Raw genomic sequence first — 25,886 nt, 5'->3', positions numbered from 1 at the left:
CAGTTTTATTCTTCTCTAAAACTGTATTGCACAATTTAAATTAAGAAGTACAACATCTCTAGGGATGGGATGGTTAGATGAAAAAATGAGCATGGATATGTCTCACTAGATGTCTTTGAATATTCTTTTGTCCTCTGCCATCATATCTTCCAGCTGTATTGATACAGCTTCTTCCAACGTCCTACCCCAGGATAAAGGCCAGATTCCTTTATTTCATGTTCTGGTGCAATTCAGGGATATTTTGGAAGTGACAAGATGAATGAGGCAAGCATTGCTGCAGTCTGTCCAGAGACACAAATGCAATTGATCCTGGAAGACAACCGGGGTTCCATCTATTCTCTATCAGAATCAGTTTTCTCAGTGGTGGGTAAACTAGTTTCCTAAAACATTGTTGTTGTTTTGTAATAGAAGCAGGCATAATTATTCCTCACAACATTTTGATACAATGTGCTACACTTTTAGCACTGACTTGATAAGACTTTGTTTCTATTGTTCATGACCGAATGGGGTTGAGGCACACGCTGCACAATATTTTTATACAGGGCTTTATTCTCACACAGTTTTTTTTGTTAACTTTGATTTATATTTCCCCAGTGACTCCTGCATAACTATATATTTATTTCCATATATATGAGGTTTGATTGCCAGAGTTGGGGACATTCTGTGATATAAGAAAGGGCATTGACAAAACAATTTAAAAATCCCTTTGAAAACCTCTGGTCCCTTTTGCTTTCTCTCCAGTATGAACCCTTACGCTGCCCTAGTGGACTGCCTGAGAGCTACCTGGCTAACAGGAAAGACGCGCCCTATGGAATATCGGAGGACCCAGCTGGAGGCACTGGGCCGCTTTCTGGAGGAGAACGAAACAGAAATCTTGCATGCCTTGTGTGTAGACATGCGCAGGGTGAGTATGGAGAAGTAGCCAGAAGTTTTGGCTGAATTTCAGTTCTCTTCCATGTCAGAGGAACCAGAGACACGTGATCTATGGTACATTTTTTTGGGCCAGAGTTGAAAACACCAATGCCTTTTTGCTGTCTCCACAGCCTCCTTTTGAAGGACAAATCGCCGATATTTCCTTGGTTAAGAATGAAGTGAACCATGCACTCAACAACCTGAGCTGTTGGATGAAGGATGAGAGTGTGGACAAGAATTTGGTAAGAATGTCAAGCTGAGAGGGGAGGAAATGTGAACTTGCATGAGAAAGGAAAGTGGTTCTACACCTGATTGGTCAGAGTCCTCCTTCAAAACTGCTTTATGGATGATCCTTTTGAGAGGCAGAAACCTCTGAACTGATCACTTCTGCAACCTAAACCAGGAGTCCAGTTGCACCTAAAAGACTAACACAATATATTCCACAATATATTATGTTGTCATAGTGCCTCTAGGCTCCTGTTCTGCTGTTTTGCTGCTACAGACTACCATGGCTACCCATCTGGAATTCTTCTCACGGAAGGTTCTTCAGCCGAGGTTAACCTGCCTCAGCCACAATTTTATGGTGCATTTTCACACCTTCAATGGAAAAAACTTTTTTTATTTTCATGAGTCTACTATATCAATTAAAGTATTAAAATGATGCCTTTTCTGCTTCAGCAGCATTACAGATGTGCACAAATATCACATGATAAAATCAGAATTGCTTTTAGTGTCATGCATTAAAACATCCTTAAACATTTATTTATTTATACGTTTGATTTCTAAACCGCCCTCCCCCATACTTAGGGCTCAGGCAGTGTACAACATTCGAAAAGATACAATTATAAACAGATTTAAATAAGTTAAAAACAGTAAAACAATAAATACAATATTTATTGTTGTAAATACAATAACCATTCCAGATGGCATCTAAAATCAGTTTTATCCTTACCCCAAGGGGGAGTGAAAGGAAGGAAGGCCAGGCTAAATGGCTTCTAAGGGAAGTCATGTGCTACTTTTCCAAGTCCTAATGAGACAATGGAAGTTGTTCTTACTTCAGGGGCTGCTTCCACAGGGCAACGATTCTCCACACAGCTCTGTATGCAGCTGTTGTGAATGCAGAGGCATTTGTAGCCTCATCCGAGCATCCACATGGGAGCTTTGCTTGCCCCAGCCCCAGCGGTGACCATTCCCTACTCCTACTGGGTTGTTGTTGTTGTTGTTTAAAAGGTAGTTGAGATATTGTTTTAGTTCATTTTGTCAATAGTCACCTTTTAAGCTACAGCAATATATCAATTATTAGCACCTGATACATCACTGTAACTTAAAATCATCAAATGACAAAGAGTAGTTTGTCTGGCTTAGTGCTGTAACCACATAGCAATTACTGATTTTTTGAAGGAAAAAAAGCCCAAAGTGTAAAGGTGTCAGACCCTTGCACAAATTCACTCTCGACAACACTCCAGTGATTTGTTTATTGAGATATGTAGTTGTGTCAAGTAGAGACCATGTGTGTCAGAACTGACTAAGTTGGAGCCAGTCCTGGTATTGTATGTAATTCAAATACCCCCCCCCCATTGACCTGTCCAATCAATCCATCCACACATCCCACCTAAAGTAATGTGCACTCCCCCCCCCGCAAACCTAACAGTTTCATTATCTACAACGGCCAGCTAGCAGAGACAGGTGTTCAAGGACATTCACATTCTTCCCATATGGGAGGCCCCTTAAGAAAACAGTTATGCAGTCCTAAGCAAAGCAGGTTCCCACACAAACATCCACATGCTCACCAACAGCCCAGATACAGAATGGTTACAGGAAAATGAAGACAGTACACAAGATCCCATGGCAAATGAGGCCCTGAGTTTGACATTCTGCCCCCCCCCCAAAGATATCTCACCCTCCAGGCTTCTGAGGGAAGCATTTATGGAAGGTGTGAACCAGCTTTGGGGTTCTAACATGATCACTTCTCACCCATTCATTACGACTCGAGTCAAACTCTTGCCACTTAATAAGATAGTATAGGTGATTTTAGAGTTTAAGACTTCTTTCATCTCTTGGTGGAGTTCCCCTTCCACATTCAGGGGAGGGGGAACTACTGGACAAGGTCTCCACATCAGTGGGCCTGGATCCTTCTTCAGTAGACTAAAATGGAAAACAGTGTGGATGTGTCATAAGTTCTTTGGCAAGTCCAGTTCAACAGCCACCTTGTTAATGACTCTCACAACCTTAAATGGCCCCACATATTTCCACCCCAACTTTTCCCCTGGCTGCAACCCCCTAAGGTTCTTTGTGGAGATGTACACAGAATCTCCTGGGTGAAAGTCCCACTCTGGGGCCCGCCCCTTGTCTGCTTGGGCCTTATAGTTCTCCTCTGCTTTGGCCAGAGCTTGTTGGATTAGAGTCTACTGCTGAGTCAAGTCAGCCCACCAAGTATGTAAGTCAATTGGCCCGGGGGCTTCTGAGGCCACAGTGGGTAAGGGACCCCCCTCATAGCCATGAACCATCTTGAAATGGGTGACCCCTGTGGAGCTATGCACAGAGTTGGTACAGCTATATTCCACATAGGGGAGCAGATCCACCCAGTTATCTCGTTGGTAATTGATGAAGCATCTCAGAAACTGTTCCAGAACTTGGTTAGTTCTCTCCATTTGACCATCAGTCTCTAGGTGGTAGGCACTGCTGAGCCCTTGCTCCACCCCTAGTAACTTTAACAGTTATTTCCAAAACCCCACCAAAAATTGGGGGGCCCTCTCAGATATGATCTTCTGGGTTATCAAATGTAGCTGAAGGCAGCTGTTTGCAAGAGATGAAATGTGCCTGTTTTTAAAAAAGGTCCACTACCACCCAAATTACAGTCCTTTCTTTGCTGGGTGGCAGGTCTGTTATAAAATCCATGGAAATAACAGCCCATGGCCTCTTGGGGGTTTCTAGAGGCTGCAACAGTCCTGGAGTTTCCCCAGCCCTCTGCTTCCCCATTAAACAGACTTGGCATGAAGCCATGTATTGAGAGATATCAGTCTGCATATGTGGCCACCCAAATTGTCTCTGTATGAGGTGCAGGGTTTTCAGGTACCCAAAATGCCCAGCCAGTTTGCTGTCATGCCCCATTTGCAAGATATCCCTGCACAAAGCCCTTGGCACAAAGAGTTTCTGTTGGCAGTACTAACATCCATGTCCCCGCGGGTGAGGTTGCCCTCTTTCTCCACCTCCTCCTTATCACTGTCACCAAAAGCGGCTTTGAACCGTTCCACCCAGGGTTAGGTACTAAGAGGCCACTCTGCTTTGGCTTGATTGCACATGAGCACTGCCCCCCCCCCAACTGGGTAGGGGTGAACATTGAGTAAATCACTTCCTCTCATTGGCTGGCAGGCTGGGGCAGTTGCGAGAGTGTCAGCAAGAAAATTTGATTTCCCTGGGTGTTGCTTAAGGGTAAATCGGAACTCGGAGAAGAATTCTGCCCACCGCAACTGTCAGGGTCATCCCATCTCAGCCGTGAGGACTGACGGTCCTTCAGTCAAGCTTCTTTCTCTCGGGTTTTCCCCTTCCCTGTCGAGAAATGGGGGGGGGGGTTTGACCGGCGTCCCTGTCTCCTTGCCTCCTTCACTCATCATGGTGGTAGTGCAATGGTTTGAGGTAGTGAGAAATTCTGATACTTTGTCAGACCCTTGCACAAACTCACTCTCGACAACACTATTCTTCCAGCGATTTGTTTGTTGAGATATGCAGTTGTGTCAAGTAGAGACCATCTGTGTCAGAACTAAGTTGGCGTCAGTCCTGGTATTATACATAATTCAAACAAACCCCACCCCAATGACCCATCCAATCAACCCATCCACACATCCCGCCTAAACTAGCATGCACTCCTTTCCCCACCACCACCTGTGAACCTAATAGTTTCATTATCTACAACAGTCAGCTAGCAGAGACAGGCATTCCAGGACATTTGCATTCTTCCCATATGGAAGGCCCCTTAAGAAAACAGTTACGCAATGCTAAGCGAAGCAGGTTCCCACACACACACATCCACACACTCACCAACTGCCCCGCCCCTCATAGCCCAGGTACAGAAAATGAAGACAGCACACAAGATCCTATGGCAAACGAGGCCCTGAGTTTAACAAAAGGGAAATGGTAACAATGGAGGCTGGAGCAAAGAAAATGGCAGTGAGGTGGGTGGGACTTGCCCCCACCCGCACAGCATGAAAACCTGCTTTGAGTTCAGTGAGAGATTGTAGCAAAGTATGTTTGGGAAAGAACAGAAAGAACCTGGAAGGTGGATGAAAAGAGGGTGACATTGTATAGAAGCTCCAAAAATTCCCACTCCAGTTTGGTTGCCAACTTGACAAAAAACTCTGGGTGGAACCAACCCAGATCTCCCTGATATACATGCATGTAGCTTTTTTGGACTTAAACAAGGCAATAAATTATTTCAGAAAATAATAGCAAAAAATATAAACCTCATCAAGTGAAATAGTCATGCTTTATACCATCTGATCCGGCTTTGGCTGGGAGGGCGGGGTAAAAGTTCGAATAAATAAATAAATAAATAACCTTGCAGAACCTTTTGTAAAATAGAGAAAAAGGAGAAATTACCAATCATTCTAATGAGCAATGCCAGAGGTTAATCTGGAAAGATGAGGCTGCACAGTAAGGCCAAGCAAAACTTTCATGCTGTCAGCTTAACAATTTTTCATTCTGTTCCATTAGCTTCATGGACTTTTCTTGTCTTCACCTCCTTGCAGGCCACCAAGCTTGACTGTGCCTTTGTTCGCAAGGACCCCTATGGCGTGGTGCTCATCATTTCACCCTTCAACTATCCTTTTCAACTCACCGTGGTCCCTATGGTGGGGGCCATTGCAGCTGGTGAGTGAGAAGCTCTCTGAAGGCCACCCAGACTCTTTCTTCAGCGGGTCTGTTTCCTGTTCAGTGGGGACTCTTGCTTGCTGGCTGGATCCAAGTGTGCGTTGATCTTATTTACCTTACTACCACAGCCATGTGCTCTTTTCCCCACCAGGGAACTGCGTGATTGTGAAACCTTCAGAGCAAAGCAGCTGCAGTGAAAAGCTCCTGGCTGAAGTACTGCCTACCTACCTTGACCCAGTGAGTTTCTTAGACCCAACTCTCCTTTATTTCCTCATTGTAAAGTACTGGGTCCAGACACATTGTTAGTGAATCAGCTCATAGTTTATTAAAAGCAGGAGAAAACTGAGATGAGAAAGCAGGACCCAGGGCCTGCTTAAATGCCAGTTCCATGCCACACCCAACACATACACCTACACCCGTGATTGTTTTATTTACAGTGCACCCACACCCATAGGTTCCTTCTAGGATCTGGCGTGACCGATTGGCCCATTCTTGGATCCTCTCTCGCTATTGTGTCTGGTCGTGAAGCTCTGCTAGTTCGCATGACCACGTGCGAACCTGACCGTGTGCGTGGTCTTAGTACACAACACCCCTCCCCCCATGTGCGAACCTGACCACATGTGTGGTCTTAGTTAGTACACAACACCCATGAAAACTTACTTCTTGTTCATGTATATTACCTCTTCCTGCTCTTGAAAAATCCCAGGTGCCCCAGTTCTCTGGTGTGAAGCTAGAGGAAAAGTATATAGTATTCAGCAGTGATCCCATCTCTCTAGAGCAGTGATGGCAAACCTTTTAGAGACCGAGTGCCCAAACTGCAACCCAAAACCCACTTATTTATCGCAAAGTGCCAGCACGGCAATTTAACCTGAATACTGAGGTTTTACTTTAGAAAAAACAACTCCTACATTAACTTAAGATGATCCAAACAAAGTAAGGAAAACAATCCCAAATGCTTTCATTTACTTAAAATTATTTGGCAGAGAATTCGACACTTTAATGATGGTCTGGGCCTGCCTAGGGCGATGGCACGCGTGCCCAAAGAGAGGGCTCTGAGTGCCACCTCTGGCACCTATGCCATAGGTTCGCCACCACTGCTCTACAGGGTGCTAGTGGGGGAGACTGCTGCACAGTTTGCAAAGGATACATATGTGGCTTCAGCAACATACAGTGGGCATGGAGACAATATCAGTTATTGTACATTCATTATAGACATTAACTGCTGTTTTGCATCATTATGGGAGGTATGGAATAAATGTAGAAGCAAGGGCTAGTGACTACTCAAATTTAACTGGAGTAAAAAAGTGTGTTCTTATTTATGTAATGCCAGGACATGTGCACATGCATCTGAGGAGAAGAGTTCTCTGTAGGATGATGCCCTTTACTTTTCCCTTTAGGTAAAGCCACTGCATTCTATTTTCTGTTAAAATCCTGAAGTGGTTTAGGGGACAAATGAAACCTTACAACCAAACTCATGTAAATGACCCCAATACCATTTTAAAAAAAGAAAACCTGATTTGGGCGGAAGAAAGCTAGAGTAGAAACACTGCTCAATCTTTTGCATGCCTGTCATTTTTCTGTTCAGAATTGCTTCCCAACAGTTTTTTTCTATGTAGGATGCGAAAACAGGAACAAAGAAAAGATTGTTGTGGAAAGGGTGTGTCCCCCCCCGCACCCAATTCTTCCAGCTTCCCTGTTCTAAGCATTGGTTCACTTTAAACTACAGTGATGGGGCTCAGTGATGTCACGTGTATTTGTGCGTAAGCCATACTGAGCCCCTAAACAGGCAAGAGAGACGTGTGTCTGGTGGTTGGGAATGGCCAGTTGTTAAGACCTGGTTGTTGAAGACTCTTACTTCACAGGATACCTTTGCTGTGGTGACAGGTGGCCCTGAACAAACTACCAAATTACTGGAGAACAAGTTTGATTACATCATGTTTACAGGTGAGTTCTCCTTTTTCATTTCCAGGGTAGTAATAATTCATAGAGTAATTATTTTAAAAAATTAAAGTGGTTATCCAAGCCATTCAGTTTATGCTGTGGGATTTGAATCCAATTTCTATTAGAGCACACCAGCTCTCAATCAGTAAAGCCTTGTATTTTTTGTTTGCAAAGCAGCACCATCCTGCCTACTCACAGCCCAGCTGAACTCTCATAGGTAGCCCCTCTCCTGGCATTTTGCTTTGCTGACCTCTGCCGTAGCCCTGTGAATAAATCACTCAGTTGTCTTATACCCAGAATTAAACTTTGTTTGTCTTAAAGGTGCCGCTGGAATCAAGCTTGGTTCTCACATCTCTTTGTTAGTTCTTTTATTTGTACGTTAATTTGCTGCTATTCACAGGTCTTACCAATTGCTTTAATCCAAACTTAGCTATACTTATTGCTCAGTTATTTATGCATCTTGACTCTAACTAACCCCCCCCCCTTACATGCAAGGCTTGAGGAAGTCTGTTTCAATGTATCTGAAGAAGTGTGCACGCACACAAAAGCTTATACCCAGAATTAAACTTTGTTGGTCTTAAAGGTGCCACTGTTCTCAAACTTTGTTCTATTACTTCTTTCTGCAATTCTCTTTTAAGCACTATATTTGGTTTCCCTTGGTGCTGAATTCGGGGTGGGTGTATTTGGCATTGCTCACATCACAAAGTGCCCTAAATGTGGCCATTTTTCTGCAGGGAGTCCCCCTATTGGAAAGATTGTCATGACTGCAGCAGCCAAACACCTGACGCCGTTGACTCTGGAGCTGGGAGGCCAAAATCCCTGCTATGTGGATTGCTGCTGCAATTTCCAGAATGCAGCCAACAGAATAGTATGGGCAAAGTTCTTCAATACTGGACAGACCTGCATTGCACCAGACTATGTGATTTGTACCATTGAAACACAAGAGAGGTTGATGCCATGCCTGCGTCAGGCTATCCGTGAGTTTTATGGCTGCAGCCCTCGAGACTCACCTGACTACGGCCGCATGATCAATGACAAGCATTTCCGGCGCGTCTGTGCACTCCTGGACTGTGGCCGAGTAGCCATTGGTGGAGAAACAGATGAATGTGACCGTTATATTGGTGAGCAACTGGCCTACGTTTTCCAACTCCAACTTTATTTCCTTCCTTCCTTCCATTTATATCCCGCCCTCCCTGCAAAGGAGGCTTAGGGTGGGTTCCAACCTATAGTGATCTGCTAAGTGCAGATTTACATAATAAAAACAGAATAACAAAATACATACAATAAATGCAATAAAATAATTATACCTCAACAGACACATAAGAGCAACTCATAGGGGGAAGGGGGGGGGAGGCCAGATTGAGTTGGATACCCGCGGCCCCAGCTGAAGGCCCGGCAGAAGAGCTCTGTCTTGCCAGCCCTGCGGAACTGTAAAAGCTTTTGCAGGGTTCTGATTTCTGATGGGAGCTCATTCCACCAGGCAGGAGCCGGGGCTGAAGAAGCCCTGGCCGTAGTTGAGGCAAGTCGGATATCCCCAGGGCCTGGGACCATCAGCAGATGTTGGTTTGAAGAGCGCAGTGCCCTCCAAGGCTCATACGAGGAGAGGCGGTCTCATAGGTATTCTGGCCCCTGCCGTATAGGGCTTTAAAGGTAAGAACCAGCACCTTGAAATGGATCCAGAACTCAATAGGCAGCCAGTGCAGCACTGGGCGGATGTGGGCCTGCACAGGCAGCGACATCAGTACCCGTGCTGCTGCGTTCTGCACCAGCTGCATTTTCCAGAGCAGAGTCAAGGGCAGCCCCACGTAGAGAGAATTACAATAATCTAGCATGGAAGTGACCACTGCATAGATCACTGCAGCCAGGACACGAGGGGCAAGATATGGGGCCAACTGCCTGACCCGCCTCAGATGGTAAAAGGCTGTTCTGGCTGTGGCAGTGACCTGGGCCTCCATGGACAATGAGGCATCCAGGAACACTCCCAGTCTCTTTAGGTGCCAGCACCAACTGGGCCCCGCCAAAGACTGGGAGCCTGATCCCCAACCCCAGCCCAGGTGCAGGACCTCCGTCTTTGATGGATCCAACTTCAGTCCGCTCTGCTGTAACCAACCAGCCATGGCCTGTAACACCCCGCCCAGATGTTTGGGGGCAGAGTCCAGGCAGCCACCCGTTAGCAGGTAGAGCTGGGTGTCATCAGTGCACGGGTGACAGCCCAGCTCATATCTCCCCCACATTGGGGAATTCCTGGAGATTTTTTTTTGGGGGGATGCCTATGGAGGGCAGAGTTTGGAGAGGATAGGAAGTTGAATGAGTATGTGATGCCATAGAATCCACGCTCCAAAACTCTCATTTCCTCCCAGGGAACTGATCTCTGCCATCTGGAGATCAGTTGAAATTCTGGGAGCACTCCATCCCTGCATGAAGGCTGGCAACGCTAAAGTGGGCTGATGCTGGGGAGTTGGGGCGGAGACTACAGAGGGAGACCCCCCCCATTCTATGGCCTGCGGAAGTCTTGCTATGAAGTGCTTTTCCATCTGTGAATGAAGATTCCGATAGAGCATGGAGAAGGCCCTGCGCGGTGCGGGTTGGGGTGGGTTGTGGGTTGGAAAAAGCAGTTTCAAGGCTGTTGAGAGGCAGGATATGGCAGCAGTATATGAGCATAACCTGACTTGATGTGCTGTCCTGTCCACAGCTCCCACAGTGCTGGCTGATGTGAAGGAATGGGAGCCAGTCATGCAGCAGGAAGTCTTTGGGCCTATCTTGCCTATTTTCACTGTGAGGGACTTGGATGAAGCCATCCAATATATCAACAGCAAGGAACGCCCGCTGGCTATCTATGCCTTCTCTTGTGACAGCAAGGTATGTTTTGGTCTTACAGCTGACTGTATCCAGGAGGCTGAGAACAGGTAACGATGTTAAATATTGTAAATTTAACCTGCCTCCTTTATTTAATCCTGGCTCCACTCAGATCTTACACTGCTTTCAAAATATGCTCATGCTAGGGTTATGCTGAACCATCACAGGAAGGCAATTCTGGAAGTACAGAACCACTACTGACAATGTTTCTCTGCATGCCATCAGTGTTATCTTACAGCAAAAGGGAAATATAGCAAGATTCACTAGAGAAATGAATATGAAAACAGTGCTATCTAGAGTTAATTTACACTCTGTTGAACATCCTCCAGTTCTCCTTGTTCAAGGGGGATGGACCAGCCCCTGCACTCTATTCAGTGGGTTTACCCAGGCTGACTCCCACAAAAGCACATTGCATCATGCCCTGTTTACCTGACCGTGGTCTGGAAGTTTCCTCCTGTTAGAACCAATGACAACTATGGGGTTTACTCTCCAGTTCCCACTGAAGGCAATGCCCTCAGGGTGATAAGGTTCTTTGACTTGTGTGGCTAGCCAATTGAAGTCACACAGTGAGACAAAATCCAGGCAGCAAAAGGGTAAAAAGGTTTTATTCAAATAAGGGACAACATGAAGCCAAAGGTTTTAGCTCAGATGTCCACTGAGCAACAGTTGTGTTCCAACTTTTATATTCTAGGTTCTCCTCCCAGTTTGACATCATCCATGGCATCATATACACCTGCGTACTTCAATTTTCTTTGTCTCTAACATCCATTAATCTTACTTTTGACAAACAAGATATTTCTGGCTTTCTTTCAACTTTCAACCACAGTTGTCATGTCAAAACCTCCTTATTAAAAGTGAAATATGGTAGTCTCCTGGACAAAGAACCTTCTGCTTGGCTATGTTCCCAGTTCTTCCCATCTCTAAAAATATACTGGCTTAAATTCATATTATAAGCAAGAATTAACCTTCTCTACTATTTTTTCTACTAACACATATAGTGTTTTTCTACTAACACATAAGACATATAAATGCTTGTTTATACTTGTTTATTAAATATTCAAACAAAATACAGTTTAATGAGTGTTCCATTTTAGCAAAATTAAACTCCTTACTTCTAATGGCCACTTGCGGGCACTCTTGTATAGAAAATATAAATTCTGCTACTTCTAATTAAAACCAGCCTGTCAAAAGCTGATGATTTATTTCTCATTAAAATACTTTTGCCTGATAAAGATAGCAATTAAACCTTTAAGACTTGTATCCGAACATCCATTCTGTTGGAAATCTTGACTATTTTCCAATCTTGCGTATAATTGTCCAAAAGATAATCTTTTGCTTGTTAAAATAATGCTTAGCGGTCTTTGCAAAAGCTTCCTATTAGAGAATGAGATAGTTTTGCTTAACAAAGAATTTAGCTAGCTAGCTTTTCTACAAACATTTAGAACTATGAAGATCCATACCTTCTTTAAACAACAGTTATTCTCACCTATAAACAAAATATTAAAAGTTGTAATTTACTTTTGAAAGCAGTTAACAAATAAGGAGGTTTGGCACACTCAAATCTCTATTTTCAGAGAGTTGCAGCTGTATTTTGGCTCAATTCAATAAATCTTTCCAGCCTCGTCTCGACATCTCATTAAAAATAAAGCATCTTCAGCTAATTATTAAATTCCTTCTTCTGGGCTTCTTGCCAGCTCATTAGATGTGAAAGAAATCAGATGTTATACTTTTCTGTTTTCTGCTAACTTTATTTCAGGGAGCTCCCAAATGCCTTTTCTCAAAAATATTAGGATCCAATAATCAATAGACTAGCATACAAACCTCTGAGCTCCCTCTACACCACTGTAAAACCATTCACCAATAATATTCCCAGTTAAAGATCAGAAGTTTGCTGGTCTCCCCCATCCCCAATTGAGTGGGACACACTTTTGGTGCCCATGAAGCAAGAGCGGGATCTTTCATCAGGATGCTAGTTTGGTGTAGTGGTTAAGTACACGGACTCTAATCTGGAAGAACCGGATTTGATTCCCCACTAGGGCTGCCAAGCCGCGGCGGGGGATCCACACGTCTTCACAGGATCCTTGCTGCACCGCGTTGCACCGCTGTTGCCAGGATGTGACGCTACACGTTGCTCTGGCAACGGGACTCCAAACAGCCCCGTTGCCAGAGTGACGCATAGCGTCACATCCTGGCGACGGCGGTGCAACGCATATCGCTGTCCCCCACGGCAGGGATCCTGTGAAGACTTGCAGATCCCCCGCCGCGGCTTGGCAGCCCTATTCCCCACTCCTCCACTTGCAGCTGCTGGATGACCTTGGGCAAGCCATGTCTCTGTCAGAGCTGTTTTCTCAAGGACAGTTCTGGAAAGAGCTCTCTCAGCCTCACAGGATGTCTGTTGTGGGGAGGGGAAGGGAAAGGAGTTTGTAAGCCGCTCTGAGACTCCAAGTGAAGGGCGGGGTATAAATCCAATCTCCTCCTCCTCCTCTCCTCTCTGTGGCCTGGCTTTCCCCGGTCATGCATCACATTAAACCTGCCACTCTACTCTTTTGAGTGCAGCTGAGGAACTGATTACTCATCCCAGTAAATAGACCTGTATTACTTTAGAACCAGAGCAACACCCGTTCCTAAAAGGAGACACCAAACCAGTCTCACCAGCTTCACCATGAGAGAATTTGCCATGAACGACATACATTAGGCTATGAGTGGCTATGCTTTACTGTATGAGAGTGGGAATGCATGTCAGAAGTTTAAGTATGTGCAAAACTAGCCTAATAAAGAAGTCCTAGAAGTAACCCTTTATGCAATTGTTTGAGAAATTATTTGCTTAGCTGCAACTCCCTTCTCTCCTGTTCCACAGCCCCTCAACCTAAAAGCTGCTTGCTGAGTCAAGGAAAATGTGCCGATAATTAGAGTTAGAAAATTAGGAGGATTTGGGACTCTCTTATCTCTTCTTCAGCAGATGGTAATTTCAGGGCATGTGGTCAATTTGAATGAGGTTCATCTGTAGGAGAGTTGTCTGTATCAGGGCTATCACAACAAACTCTTTTCAAATCCAAGGATGGAAGTTATTATTGATGGGCAGAGGCAAGTGGGACCTCTGAACAGCCTAGCACATGTGGCCAAAATATCCTAGAGGTAGTTAACAGCTGCTGGAGACATTCCTGGTGGCATAAACAAGCTTAATTATAATACTGCAAAGGCTTTTTTTGTAACAACCAGCCACCAATTGTTACTTGCATCAGATGTAAATGTTGTACAAACTCTTTGAGCTCCTGGGGGGAAAACCAAGGGTAATATAAAAAGGGTAATATTTGTAATATAAAGAAAATTCAAATTACAAGCAATGTGTTTCAGGTTATTTAGCATTGAGGGCCTAGCTCTGATACTTTTTTAGTGGGTCTACCCTGGGCACCCTCATGGATCACTGCCTTGTTGTGGTGAGGGGGCTTGCGTGGTTCGATGAGGCTGTGGGCTATACCGTGGAGGGCCACCCAAGACGGACAGGCCACAGCAGAGAACTCAGACCAAGCGTGATCCCCTGGAGAAGGAAATGGCAACCCACTCCAGTATCTTTGGCAAGAAATCCCCATGGACAGTATCAAAAGGCTAAAAGATATGATGCCAGAAGATGAGCCCCTCAGGTCGGAAGGTGTCTAATATGTTACTGGGGAAGAGCAGAGGGCAAGTACAAGTAACCCCAGAAAGAGTGAAGCAGCTGGGCCAAAGCCAAAAGGACGCTCAGTTGTGGATGTGTCTGATGGTGAAAGGAAAGTCCGATGCTGCAAAGAACAATATTGCATAGGAACCTGGAATGTAAGATCTATGAATCAAGGTAAGCTTGACGTAGTCAAAAATGAGATGGCAAGACTGAACATCGATATCTTAGGAATCAGTGAACTTAAGTGGACAGGAATGGGCGAATTTAACTCAGAAGACCATTATATCTACTACTGTGGCCAGGAATCCCGTAGAAAAAATGGTGTGGCCTTTATAGTCAACAAGAGAGTGCAAAATGACAGAATGATTTCGGTCCGATTCCAAGGCAAACCATTCAACATCACAGTAATCCATGTCTATGCCCCAACCACTGATGCAGAAGAGGCTGAAGTGGACCGGTTCTATGAAGACCTACAACACCTCCTAGAACTAACACCAAAAAATGATGTCCTCATCATCATAGGGGACTGGAATGCTAAAGTAGGAAGTCAAAAGGTAACCGGAATAACAGACAAGTTTGGCCTTGGAAAGCAAAATGAAGCAGGGCAAAGGTTAACAGAGTTTTGTCAAGAGAACACACTGGTCATAGCGAACACCCTTTTCCAACAACCTAAGAGACGACTCTACACATGGACATCACCAGATGGGCAACACCGAAATCAGATTGACTATATAATTTGCAGTCAAAGATGGAGAAGCTCTATCCAGTCAGTAAAAACAAGACCTGGAGCTGACTGTGGTTCAGATCATGAGCTACTCATTGCAAAATTCAGACTTAAACTGAAGAAAATCGGGAAAACCATGAGGCCATTCAGGTTTGACCTAGATCACATCCCTGATGAATATACAGTAGAGGTGAAGAATAGATTCAAGGGTCTGGATTTGATAGATAGAGTGCCTGAAGAACTATGGACGGAGGTTCGTGACATTGTACAGGAGGCAGCAATCACCACCATCCCAAAGAAAAAGAAATGTAAGAAAGCAAAGTGGCTTTCTGATGAGGCTTTACAAATAGCAGAGGAAAGAAGGAAAGCGAAAGGCAAAGGCGAAAAGGAAAGATTTACCCAACTGAACGCAGATTTCCAGAGAACAGCAAGGAGAGATAAGGAGGCCTTCCTGAATGAACAGTGCAAAGTAATAGAAGAAAACAATAGAATGGGAAGGACTAGAGATCTCTTCAAGAAAGTTGGAGAAATCAAGGGAGCGTTCCATGCAAAGCTGGCCATGATAAAGGACAAAAACGGTAGGGACCTAACAGAAGCAGAAGAGATTAGGAAAAGATGGCAAGAATACACAGAAGAACTATACAAGAAAGACCTCGATGTCCTTGACAACCACGACGGTATAATCACTGACCTCGAGCCAGACATCCTGGAATGTGAAGTTAAATGGGCCTTAGAAAGCATTGCTAACAACAAAGCTAGTGGAGGTGATGGTATTCCAGCTGAGCTATTCAAAGTCTTAGAAGATGATGCTGTTAAAGTGCTGCACTCCATTTGCCAGCAAATTTGGAAAACGCAACAGTGGCCACAGGATTGGAAAAGATCAGTATACATTCCAATCCCAAAGAAGGGCAATGCCAAGGAATGTTCAAACTATCGCACAATTGCACTCATATCACATGCTAGCAAGGTCATGCTCAAGATCCTACAAGCTAGGCTTCAACAGTACGTGGATAGAGAACTGCCAGAAGTACAAGCTGGGTTTCGAAGAGGTAGAGGAACTAGAGATCAAATTGCCAACATTCGCTGGATTATGGAGAAAGCAAGAGAGTACCAGAAAAATATCTACTTCTGCTTCATTGACTATGCTAAAGCTTTTGACTGTGTGGATCACAACAAACTATGGCAGGTCCTTAAAGAGATGGGAGTACCAGACCACCTCACATGTCTCTTGAGAAACCTGTATAAGGGCCAAGAAGCGACAGTTAGAACCGGATATGGAACAACTGATTGGTTTAGCATAGGAAAAGGAGTACGACAAGGATGTATATTGTCACCTTGCTTATTTAATATATATGCAGAGTACATCATGCGAAATGCTGGCCTGGATGAATCACAAGTGGGAATTAAGATTGCTGGGGAAAAGATCAACAACCTCAGATATGCAGATGATACCACTCTAATGGCTGAAAGTGAAGAGGACCTAAAGAGCCTCTTGCTCAGGGTAAAAGAGGAGAGCGCAAAAGTGGGCTTGAAGCTCAACATCAAAAAAACTAAGATCATGGCATCCGGCCCCATCACTCCTTGGCAAATAGAAGGGGAAGTCATGGAAGTAGTGACAGACTTCACGTTCCTGGGATCCCAGATCACCGCAGACTGTGACAGCAGCCATGAAATTAAAAGACGCCTGCTCCTTGGGAGGAAAGCGATGGCGAACCTAAAAAGCATGATAAAAAGTAGAGACATCACCCTGCCAACAAAAGTCCTCATGGTCAAAGCAATGGTATTCCCAGTAGTCATGTATGGCTGCGAGAGTTGGACTATAAAGAAGGCCGAACGCCGAAGAATAGATTCTTTTGAACTATGGGGCTGGAGAAGACTCTTGAGAGTCCCTTGGACTGCAAGAAAATCAAATCAGTCAATCCTCAAAGAAATCAACCCTGACTGTTCCCTGGAAGGCCAGATAATGAAACTGAAGCTCAAATACTTTGGCCACCCAATGAGAAGGGAGCACTCACTGGAGAAGACCCTGATGCTGGGAAAGATTGAAGGTCAAAGAAGACGGGGATGGCAGAGGATGAGATGGTTAGACAGTGTCATAGATGCAACAAACATGAAGTTGAGCAAACTTCAGAGGACGGCGGAAGACCGGAAGGCCTTGCATGATCTGGTCCATGGGGTTACGAAGAGTCAGACTCGACTGTGCGACTGAACAACAACAACAACAAATACATTAAACTACCTACAGCATTTCAAAGCTGCTTTAAAAATAGCACTATCGATCAATATTTTGCCACCGAGTGAGTCGTTTCAGGGTCCTCATCTGCTAGCAGTATGGTTATCACCCAAGGTTCCATAGGGAGGTGATGTCTATGTAAAATAGGAGTAATCCAACAGGATCTGGGGCCAATCCACTGGTGGCAAAATAAAAGAAGATGATCTAAGGTCTCTATTGCACCTGATCCACAATCGCATAATGAACACACAGCTCCTAGCTCCGCTCCCACAGCTGTGCCCACAATGTGCTGCCCAGCCTGTCTGCCATGCCCAATAAGCGGCCAGGCAGCAGGACAGAGGGTGCAACTCGCAGCCTATGGAGGCAGCTCCCATAAGGGCCATTGTGCCACCTGGAAAGTGCCCTTCTCCATGGCTTGCGCCTCCTTCACCCACCTGGCAGCTGGGAACGGATCATGCAGAGGCACGTATTGCTGCGGTTTTTTCCCCCTGGACTGGTCCCCCAGCCAGTGACGAGCCCTGCCCCACTAGGCTGCGCCTGAGACTCATGCCTTAAGCAGGAGCAGTGGCCATCTCTGCAACCCCTGTGGCCAGTGATGCCTCATGGCAGCAGCAGGCTGCCTCCGTGATCCCCACAGCTGGGGACTCACCAGGTGCTCCCACCGTGTGGGTCCCGGCGTGGCTGTCTCCCCAGAGGAATGGTATGCTCGCAGATACATGAGCCTCGCCCCCCCCCCAGGCAGGAAAACTGAACCCAAAGTGAGCGAGCCGCGGTGCCTGGCAGCGCTCATGGCCCAGCCACTGGCCAGATGTGTGCCGGGGCTGCAGCCTCTGCCAGGTGAGGACGGGACCAGGGACCAAGCAAGCTCCCAGGGCGAGCGAAAGACAGAGAGAAGAGAGCCAGTTTGGTGTAGTGGTTAAGTGTGTGGACTCTAATCTGGGAGAACCGGGTTTGATTCCCCACTCCTCCACTTGCACCTGCTGATGTGACCTTGGGTCAGTCACAAGCTCTGGCACAGAGTTCTCTCAGCCCCACCCACCTCGCAGGGTGTCTGTTGTGGGGAGGGGAAGGGAAAGGAGTTTGTAAGCCGCTCTGAGACACCTTTGGGTAGTGAAGGGCGGGGTATAAATCCAATCTCTTCCTCTTCCTCTTCCTCCTCTTCCTCTTCCTCTTCCTCTTCCTCTTCCTCTTCCTCTTCTTCTTCTTCTTCTTCTTCTTCTTCTTCTTCTTCTTCTTCTTCTTCTTCTTCTTCTTCTTCTTCTTCTTCTTCTTCTTCTTCTTCTTCTTCTTCTTCTCCGGGGAAGGGAAGATCATGAGCCACCGTCAGCCACAATGCCTGGTCCAGCTACCTCAGCCCACCCAGCGCCCAGCCCAATGCTGCAAACGGGGCGAGCCTCACCACTTCCTCCCCTGTGGCCTGTGCCCACTGGGGGGGAGAAGAGGCAACTGGGAGTAACAGATCCCGCCGCGCCTGCTGTTCCCTCCCTCATGATCCCAGATGGATTGGGTGAGTGAATCCCTTCCCATGCCCACAAGCCCCTCACCACTGGGCCACATGCATGGCCCATCCTTTTCCCAATACCTGGCGCGGATCTCCAAGCTGTTCTGTGGCTGGACAAAGGATGAGGGGTGGGAGGCAAGCGGCTGGCCTATGCACCCCACAACCGCCCTCCCCAGGCCACATCCTTGCTTTTCCATTGGGGAGGAGGAAGTCCTAACTTGCCTGCTGCTCGGCCACTGCACCCGTCATCCAGCATCCGGCTAGCTCTCCCTCCCCCACCTGGCCCGGCAAAATTCGGGCCGCGGTGAGCTGGGCCCTCTCCGCCATTTGTAGTGGCATAGACTTTGGAAGTCTTCAAGCTACTGCTTGCAGTTCACAACACAGATCTTCAGCATCAATATCTTTGTTTCCATCGTGGAAAGTCTATGAGGTAAATTAGGCCAATTAGGTAAATTAAGCCAGAAGGGCTGCAGATCACCGTGCACATTAACCCCCCCCCCTTCGCGCGCACACAAACGCCCCCCCTTGTCTCTCCTGCTGTCACCTCCTAAGTAAAACATGCAACCAGTCTGGCTAATTCTCGCTTCTCACTATCATGAAGAGGATTTTGTTTTTTGTCTTGGGAGCTCCGTTTTCGGTGCAGGCTAAGAAGCTGAACAACGTGAATTCTTGTAAATGAGCTGTGGAGGGTGGGCAAAGACCACTCCAGAGAGCCTGACAAGGAAATGTCGCTGCTTTAACTCAGCGCCTCCTGGGCAGCCGCAAAGGCGCCAGGAGGCACACGGGCAGGAGCAGCGGCTGCACCCCTGGCTTGGGAAAGGCACTGCCAGAGACTAAAGCAGCACACGCTCACACATGTTTCCCTCGCCAGGGGCTAGCACGCCATACATCCACAGAGCAGCAGCCCTCCAAGGCATGTAACTAGGCAGGTGCCGCCCGCAGAAGCTGCCAGGCTACTGGGCGCTTTGCTGTTCTCCTAGCTCCACCTCACCCATGTGTTTCTTGGGCAGCTGAGGCATTTCCGACTGAGGGCACTGCTGCAGGGAAGGGACTCAGTGGCTCCCAGTGAGAGGGGCAGTAGGCACGAGGAAAGGGAGTCGTGCGTGGAGGTCCGGGCAGGAGCTGGTGAGGGGGAAGGAGGGCTGCCTCGCCAGGTAGCCCCTCCCACCCTGCTGTCAGTTCTGCACCTCTCTAATGTCTGCACTCTAGACGGTTGCCTAGGTTAACCTAATGGTACCACCGGCCCTGAAGGCACCTTAAAGATTAATAGATGTATATCTTGTAAAGTGTACTTTCGTCCATGAAATCTTATACCGTAATAAATCTGCTAGCATTTATATAAACGTCCCAACTCAGAATGATTCTTATGCATCTCACAAAGTGGCTTCTAAATCCACAAAATAGATGTACTACAATATACTACAAGATAGATGTACTACAATAAGGTACTACAAGACTCTTTTCTCTTGTATCTCCACAACAGAAATGGAAAGAGATTTACTTTTTAAACAAAATGAAAGCTGAGAATTTAGAAAACCTGCTAAGCCTGTTGTTACGGTGCTCCAGCAATATATCAATATTTTAGTGCCATTAAAAAAAGGAAATGAAGCCACTCATGTTTGGGATGGGAGGGAAGAGGGAGAGCCTTAACCACCACAGTCCAATCATTGAAAAATAGGCAGGAGGTAGACAGGAGTGGGTAGGTGAAAGAAAACCAACAGAAACATTGCTCACAGGGAAAAAGCCGGCTCAGTGTCAGCCACCAGAAAAAACCCCAGAGTAAAAGTGGTACCCAAAGGGGGGGGGGGGCACAAAATCTGAAATGAAAACTAAAACCACAAAAATACACATGGAAATCAGGGGATAAACCAAAGCACTATGGGGCCAGAACTAACAAAAAAAATAATAAATCAGAAAATCTTTAAGACAGCAAGTATCATTTTGGTGTCCCTGAACTGATAAGCTAATTAAGTTAACAATAAAAATTAGTGTTTGTTTTATTTTAAACCTAGCTTTCTTGCATTTGAATTTTTATTTTAAAGGTTTGATTAAATTCTACCATTGCAGCACTACTTGATTATACTTTGGAGAAGGGAGGTAGGCTCAGAAGAGGTATGATGAAAAGTGGGCGGGGCATCACACAGATGTGGGGTTCCCGAAATTCCCACAGAGGAGGGGATGGTCTCCATTTTGGAAGACCACAGCTCTGTAGAGATCTGCAGAACACAATTCATGGCATCCACGTACCTTGTGTGAAACACCTACCCAGTGTCTCTTAGGACAGAATTACAATCTGATCGCTTCTAAACTGTAAAGGAGCAGAGATGTGAGTACTAATAGTCTTCTCTTTTTCTTTCCTTAGATTGTGAACCGGGTATTGGATTGCACCAGCAGTGGTGGCTTCTGTGGCAATGACTGCATAATGCATGTAACTTTGGTCTCCCTACCATTTGGTGGAATCGGTATGACTACCCCTCTGCCTCCTATGCTGTCTCTGTCTCCTAGCTCTGCACTTATTCTCCCTCCCCGTCCGGCACTGTCTCCATTCTTGTAAGCACCATGTAAGGCTGCCCCCACAGCAATTCTTTCTCTAAAAATTGTCTCTGGAACAAGGAGGGGTAAAACTCTAATTGTAGGCCATTTTCACATGGTTCAATGCTGTTGAGAAGGGGTTTTTCTCCTTGCTTCCCCACAGCATTGTGGTGCATATGCGCACTTCCCAGGGTTTCCCTAGCTTTCCTCTGATCTTTCTCAAACCTGCTTTGCTATGAAGTTTTTGGAAGGATCCCTCTCTAACGTCTGCCTAGAGAACTGCTGTGTGGACAGGAACATTCAGCTATCTCCACCCATATGGCAGCCAGCCATTTCTCTTGACTCTGTCCCTATGACAGCCATTTCCCTGCCCTGCCACTGGGGTCTTTTTTATTAATTGGCACTTGAATATCATTACAATATATAATTTTACAGCAGTATGTGTATCAGATTCTCTGAATTTCCAAATTTCATTAAAAGATATCTCTTGCCCCTTTTGTTGTGAAGATATAAGGGGAAAAGCATATCTCTGCAATGAAAAGTGCTAGAAACTTCTTTTAAAAGAAAGCAGGGAATTTGGAGACCCTGATAGTCATATTGTTATAAATATAACAATATTAGAGTGCCCTTAAAAAAACAAAAAAACAAAAAGAGCCTCAGTAACAGAGGGAGGGGGGATGGCCACTGCCAGGGACTGGGGCAGGAAACTGTGGGGAAACCTGCCATTTGGAAGTCCCATTGTCACTGCACTGTATTGGCAGCTGTGGCAGAAAGAGGGTAATCACAGAAGCCTCTCACTGTATGGAAACCACCCTAGCAGGTTAACCGCTCCTGGCACTTTTGCAGTCCTCATGCAACAAGGAATCAGTTCCAAGTAAGTAAGTAAGTAATTACGCCAAGCCTTTCATGTTAAGCAGCAGATTACTTAATTACCTGGGATGCTTGCTCATGCATAGCCCTAAACTGGCAGGGATGTCTCCATGGCCTTTTGTGTTGGATCCCAAGCATTCAAAATAACTCCACGTTTAAGAACAAAGCAAGGTTTATTTCAAAGCGTTGGTTTAACCAGAACAGAACATTGTTAGGAATAACTACAGGTGACCAGGGAAGGCATAATATAGACATTTGAACCAGGTCAGGACCAATGAGCCCATTTCCCGCTGGCGGGAATAGAACATACAATTCGTGCCCATTGCATGGGAACGTAACAGTTCTACAATATCAACACAGGTTCAGTTCACAGGCTAGATACCCAAAACACTCTAGGCGAAGCTTTCCTCCTACTACCAGCTGCACGACCTTGGCGAGTTCCGCTGACTACAAAACATAACTCACGTAAACAAGGAACAAGGGGGGGGGGAAATAAGAAGACTGAACAGGAACCGGAATGACAATGGCAGCTAGCTGACATTTTGCTTGAAACATTCCACTTGTAATACTTGGACGGCTGTTTACTGCTTGCTGGACTAGGTACTGTCACTATTAAGAGGGGAAATTCACTAATGTTAGGAGTAAACCAGAAATGTTTATGAGTTTGTGATTGGGGAGGAAATTTTTTACCCTTGACAGCAGACTAGAATCCTTTTTTTCCTGAGCAGATCCACTGATGTGAAATTGTTCTGCTAACTTGCCACAGGAAATGCCAGGCTACCTAAGAAGGGTATCTACTATTCATGTGATAAATGATGTTAGGATTCTGAGGCTTTTGTGCACATTGCTTTTTTTTGTAGCATTTACTCCAAAGCAGCCCCTGTGGCACGCAAAAGAAATTCTGACTTGAATCAAATCTGTCAAATCATAGAGCCCATTCTCTTATGCTTCAGTATTCATGTTTAGCATGCTTGATTTAAAAAAATGTCTGCTTTCATTTTTTTAAATTCTGAGTTGTCATAACTGCTGGAAGGTTTTATTCAAAAATGCCATGCCATTCTTGGTGTGTGAATCAGTGCCTCCAGAGCGGGGTGGGGTGGGGGGCAAACTGCAGGTTGGGAGCTGCATGCGGCTCTTTCACATAGAGGGTGCATTCAGACGGGGCGTTTCAGCCAGCATAAACTGTACTGGTTGGAACCGGTGCAGTTTATGCCGGCTGAAACAAGATCACACTTACCTCCCTCACAGCGGAGCCCATCGCTGTATGCCTGTTCACATGCTGCGGGCGTTGGCATTTTTTTTTGAAAAACCCAACTCAATTTGAGCATGCGCATAGGCAGCCATCCACAGAATGGCGATCTTTGCTCATGCTCAAAACACACTGTATTACATTTAAAGTTTAAAGGTAAGGACTTACCTTTAAAGTTTAAAGCCCAAACTGGCCTCCCTGAAGTCCCGGACTCCTCCAGAAAGTTAAACTAAGGGCCTTTTCTTTTTTAAAAAAACAAACGCCGGGGCGAAGCTTCGCCCAAGCGCATATTGGCAACCTAAAAAAAAAAGGGCGGGCGAAAATCGGAAGCCTCGGGCTTCCGAACGGAAGTGGCTAGACACCGGTGGAGAGCGGTCAGATGGGGGTAAACCGATTACAATCGTTGTACTCAGGATACCTAGTGGCAGAGTACAACAGTTTAAAGGGCTTTGCAACGGTTAGGGACGGAAGGCAGATGTTCTACGTGTGAACGCTGGTAAGTTCACCGATTGCAACCGGTACCTATTCCGTTGCAAATGCCCCGTCTGAATGCACCCATATTGTGCAGCTCCCGGCAGGTCAGCTGGGGAAGTGAAAGGGAGGCGTGCCTCACCAGTTGGTCTTCCCCTTCCCCTTCCTTTCTTTTCACCTCTCCCTCCCTCCCCCCATCTATTCTCTCTCTCTCTCTCTCTCTCTCTCTCTCTCTCTCTCTCTCTCTCTCTCTCTCATTCCTCCCTCCCCATATAAAGTTAAATATCATTATCAATATTTGTATTTACCCCTTTCGTTTTAATTTTTGACAGTCTCATTTAATTTTAATAAAAAGCAAGTTTGCATATTTTTCCAGTAAAAACATGTGTGTGACATTTGTTCATGTCTTGCGGCTCTCAAACATCTGACGTTTATTCTGTGTGGCTCTTAAGTTAAGCAAGTTTGGGCCACCCCTGCCCTAGAGCATGATGTCTATATAAGCAACACTGCACCATGCCTAAGTACATCCTCTGCATATGGCTGCTATACTGTTTTGTGATAGACTAGAGATAGGCTGCTTTTATTCCCTGGCAGGGTCTAGTTTTTATTTAATTATCTTTAGCCACTGCTTAGAGATAAAAGGTAAGGTTTGAACAAGCTTGAAAATGGCATGCAAATGTCAGCAACACTATATGGGAACACTTGCGATCTTGTCTGGGTAAGAAGAATGGGTAGAGGGAGTATGCCTGGGCTGGGTGGCCAACTTGAAAGCTCTGCCATTGTACGGGGTTTGATTTGCATATTTTCTTTGTGACATCTCTTGCAGGATACAGTGGGTTTGGCCAGTACCATGGCAAGTACGGCTTCGACACTTTCACTCACCAGCGTGGCTGCCTCTCTCGCTGCATGGGCTTCGAAGCAATCAACTCCATACGCTACCCACCCTACAGCCAACGCAAGTTGGACCTGCTGGTCTCTGCAACAGAAGTGAGACGCAGGGGCTTTTGCACCCTGCTGTGAACTCCCTCAACAGTAGAGGCCTTCTCATCAAAGCTGCTATGATTTCCTGGATGCAGGATATGAGAAAAGAGTTGGAAATTGAGCAATGGGACAGAATATGGAAAACTGCAAAATTTATGAGAGCCATTTCCTATAAAGAAAATATCTATAAAATGTTCCATAGATGGTACTGGTCCCCAGATAAAATCACAAAATGTTATTCACAAACATCCAACAAATGTTGGAAATGTAAATCTAACATGGGGACCTTTTACCACATGTGGTGAAAATGCAGTAAAATGCAAAAGTTTTGGAAAATGGTACATAATATTATTTTTGAAATACTAAATCTAGATGTCCTGTTAGCACCTGAAATTTATCTATTAAATATAATCCCAAAAGGTTACGACAAGCAAGATGTATATATCGTAACAGCTGCGAGAATATTAGTGGCTAAAAATTGGAAAAAGGATAAAACACCCTCGAAAGAGGACCTAATAAAAAAACTTCTTGAGTTAGCGCAATTGGATAATTTGAGTTTAATACTGCAGGATAAAGACCAAAAAATACAGGATAAAAGATGGTTAAGGGTTTATAACTGGATAAAACATGTTAAGTTATGATATGAAAAGGAAAAGAGAAAATAGCAATTATTGGATATAAGACATGTAATTGGACGCAATGACTCTAAAAATTTGTGTAATCTGAGATAATGAAATGTTTGTAATTAGATTGAAATAATGGAAAATAAAGTGTTAAAAAAACAGTAGAGGCCTTCTGTTTGTAGGGGCTTCTACAAGGAACTGAGCTGCTGGAGAGAAGGAGGGTTTCTATCTCCTCTGCTGTCTCTAGAATGTACTTGTGCCTCTTAAAAAGGCCCCTGTCAAGGCTCTGCCTTCTAAAGAAATTTTACTCCTCATCTGAGCTCCTTATCAAACACCTTACCTCTTGCTTGGAAACCCTTACAGTCTTAGTCTTGAAGGTCCTATGTAGAGGACTGGGTTCTTTCCAGTTGCTAAGAAGGGTAAGAAAAGGCAAAGGACTAGTAAGTGTGGTTTGATGTGATTGCACGAT

General features: G+C 45.4%; 1 protein-coding gene across 2 annotated transcripts in view; it reads left to right on the top strand.

Annotated features, from left to right (window-relative positions):
* The window catches only part of LOC107112043 (aldehyde dehydrogenase family 3 member B1-like), a 42,220-nt gene extending 16,677 nt beyond the window's left edge, over positions 1–25,543 (top strand). The window contains exons 3-11 of one of the 2 annotated variants that reach the window (XM_015413108.1): positions 742–904; positions 1,044–1,154; positions 5,658–5,778; positions 5,930–6,015; positions 7,641–7,722; positions 8,454–8,840; positions 10,412–10,578; positions 21,054–21,153; positions 24,640–25,543. In XM_015413108.1, the coding sequence (XP_015268594.1) occupies positions 743–904; positions 1,044–1,154; positions 5,658–5,778; positions 5,930–6,015; positions 7,641–7,722; positions 8,454–8,840; positions 10,412–10,578; positions 21,054–21,153; positions 24,640–24,833 (1,410 nt within the window). In that variant the 5' untranslated portion in view covers position 742 and the 3' untranslated portion in view covers positions 24,834–25,543. The remainder of the gene's footprint in view (positions 1–741; positions 905–1,043; positions 1,155–5,657; positions 5,779–5,929; positions 6,016–7,640; positions 7,723–8,453; positions 8,841–10,411; positions 10,579–21,053; positions 21,154–24,639) is intronic. The other variant, XM_015413106.1, reaches the window with a different exon arrangement.
* The last annotated feature ends 343 nt before the right edge of the window (positions 25,544–25,886 follow it).

This window comes from Gekko japonicus, unplaced genomic scaffold, assembly GCF_001447785.1.
Source record: "Gekko japonicus isolate JY-2015 unplaced genomic scaffold, Gekko_japonicus_V1.1 scaffold3874, whole genome shotgun sequence".
Taxonomy (NCBI): Eukaryota; Metazoa; Chordata; class Lepidosauria; order Squamata; family Gekkonidae; genus Gekko; species Gekko japonicus.
The sequence above is the reverse complement of the archived record's forward strand: the minus strand, read 5'-3'. Positions and strand labels throughout refer to the sequence as shown.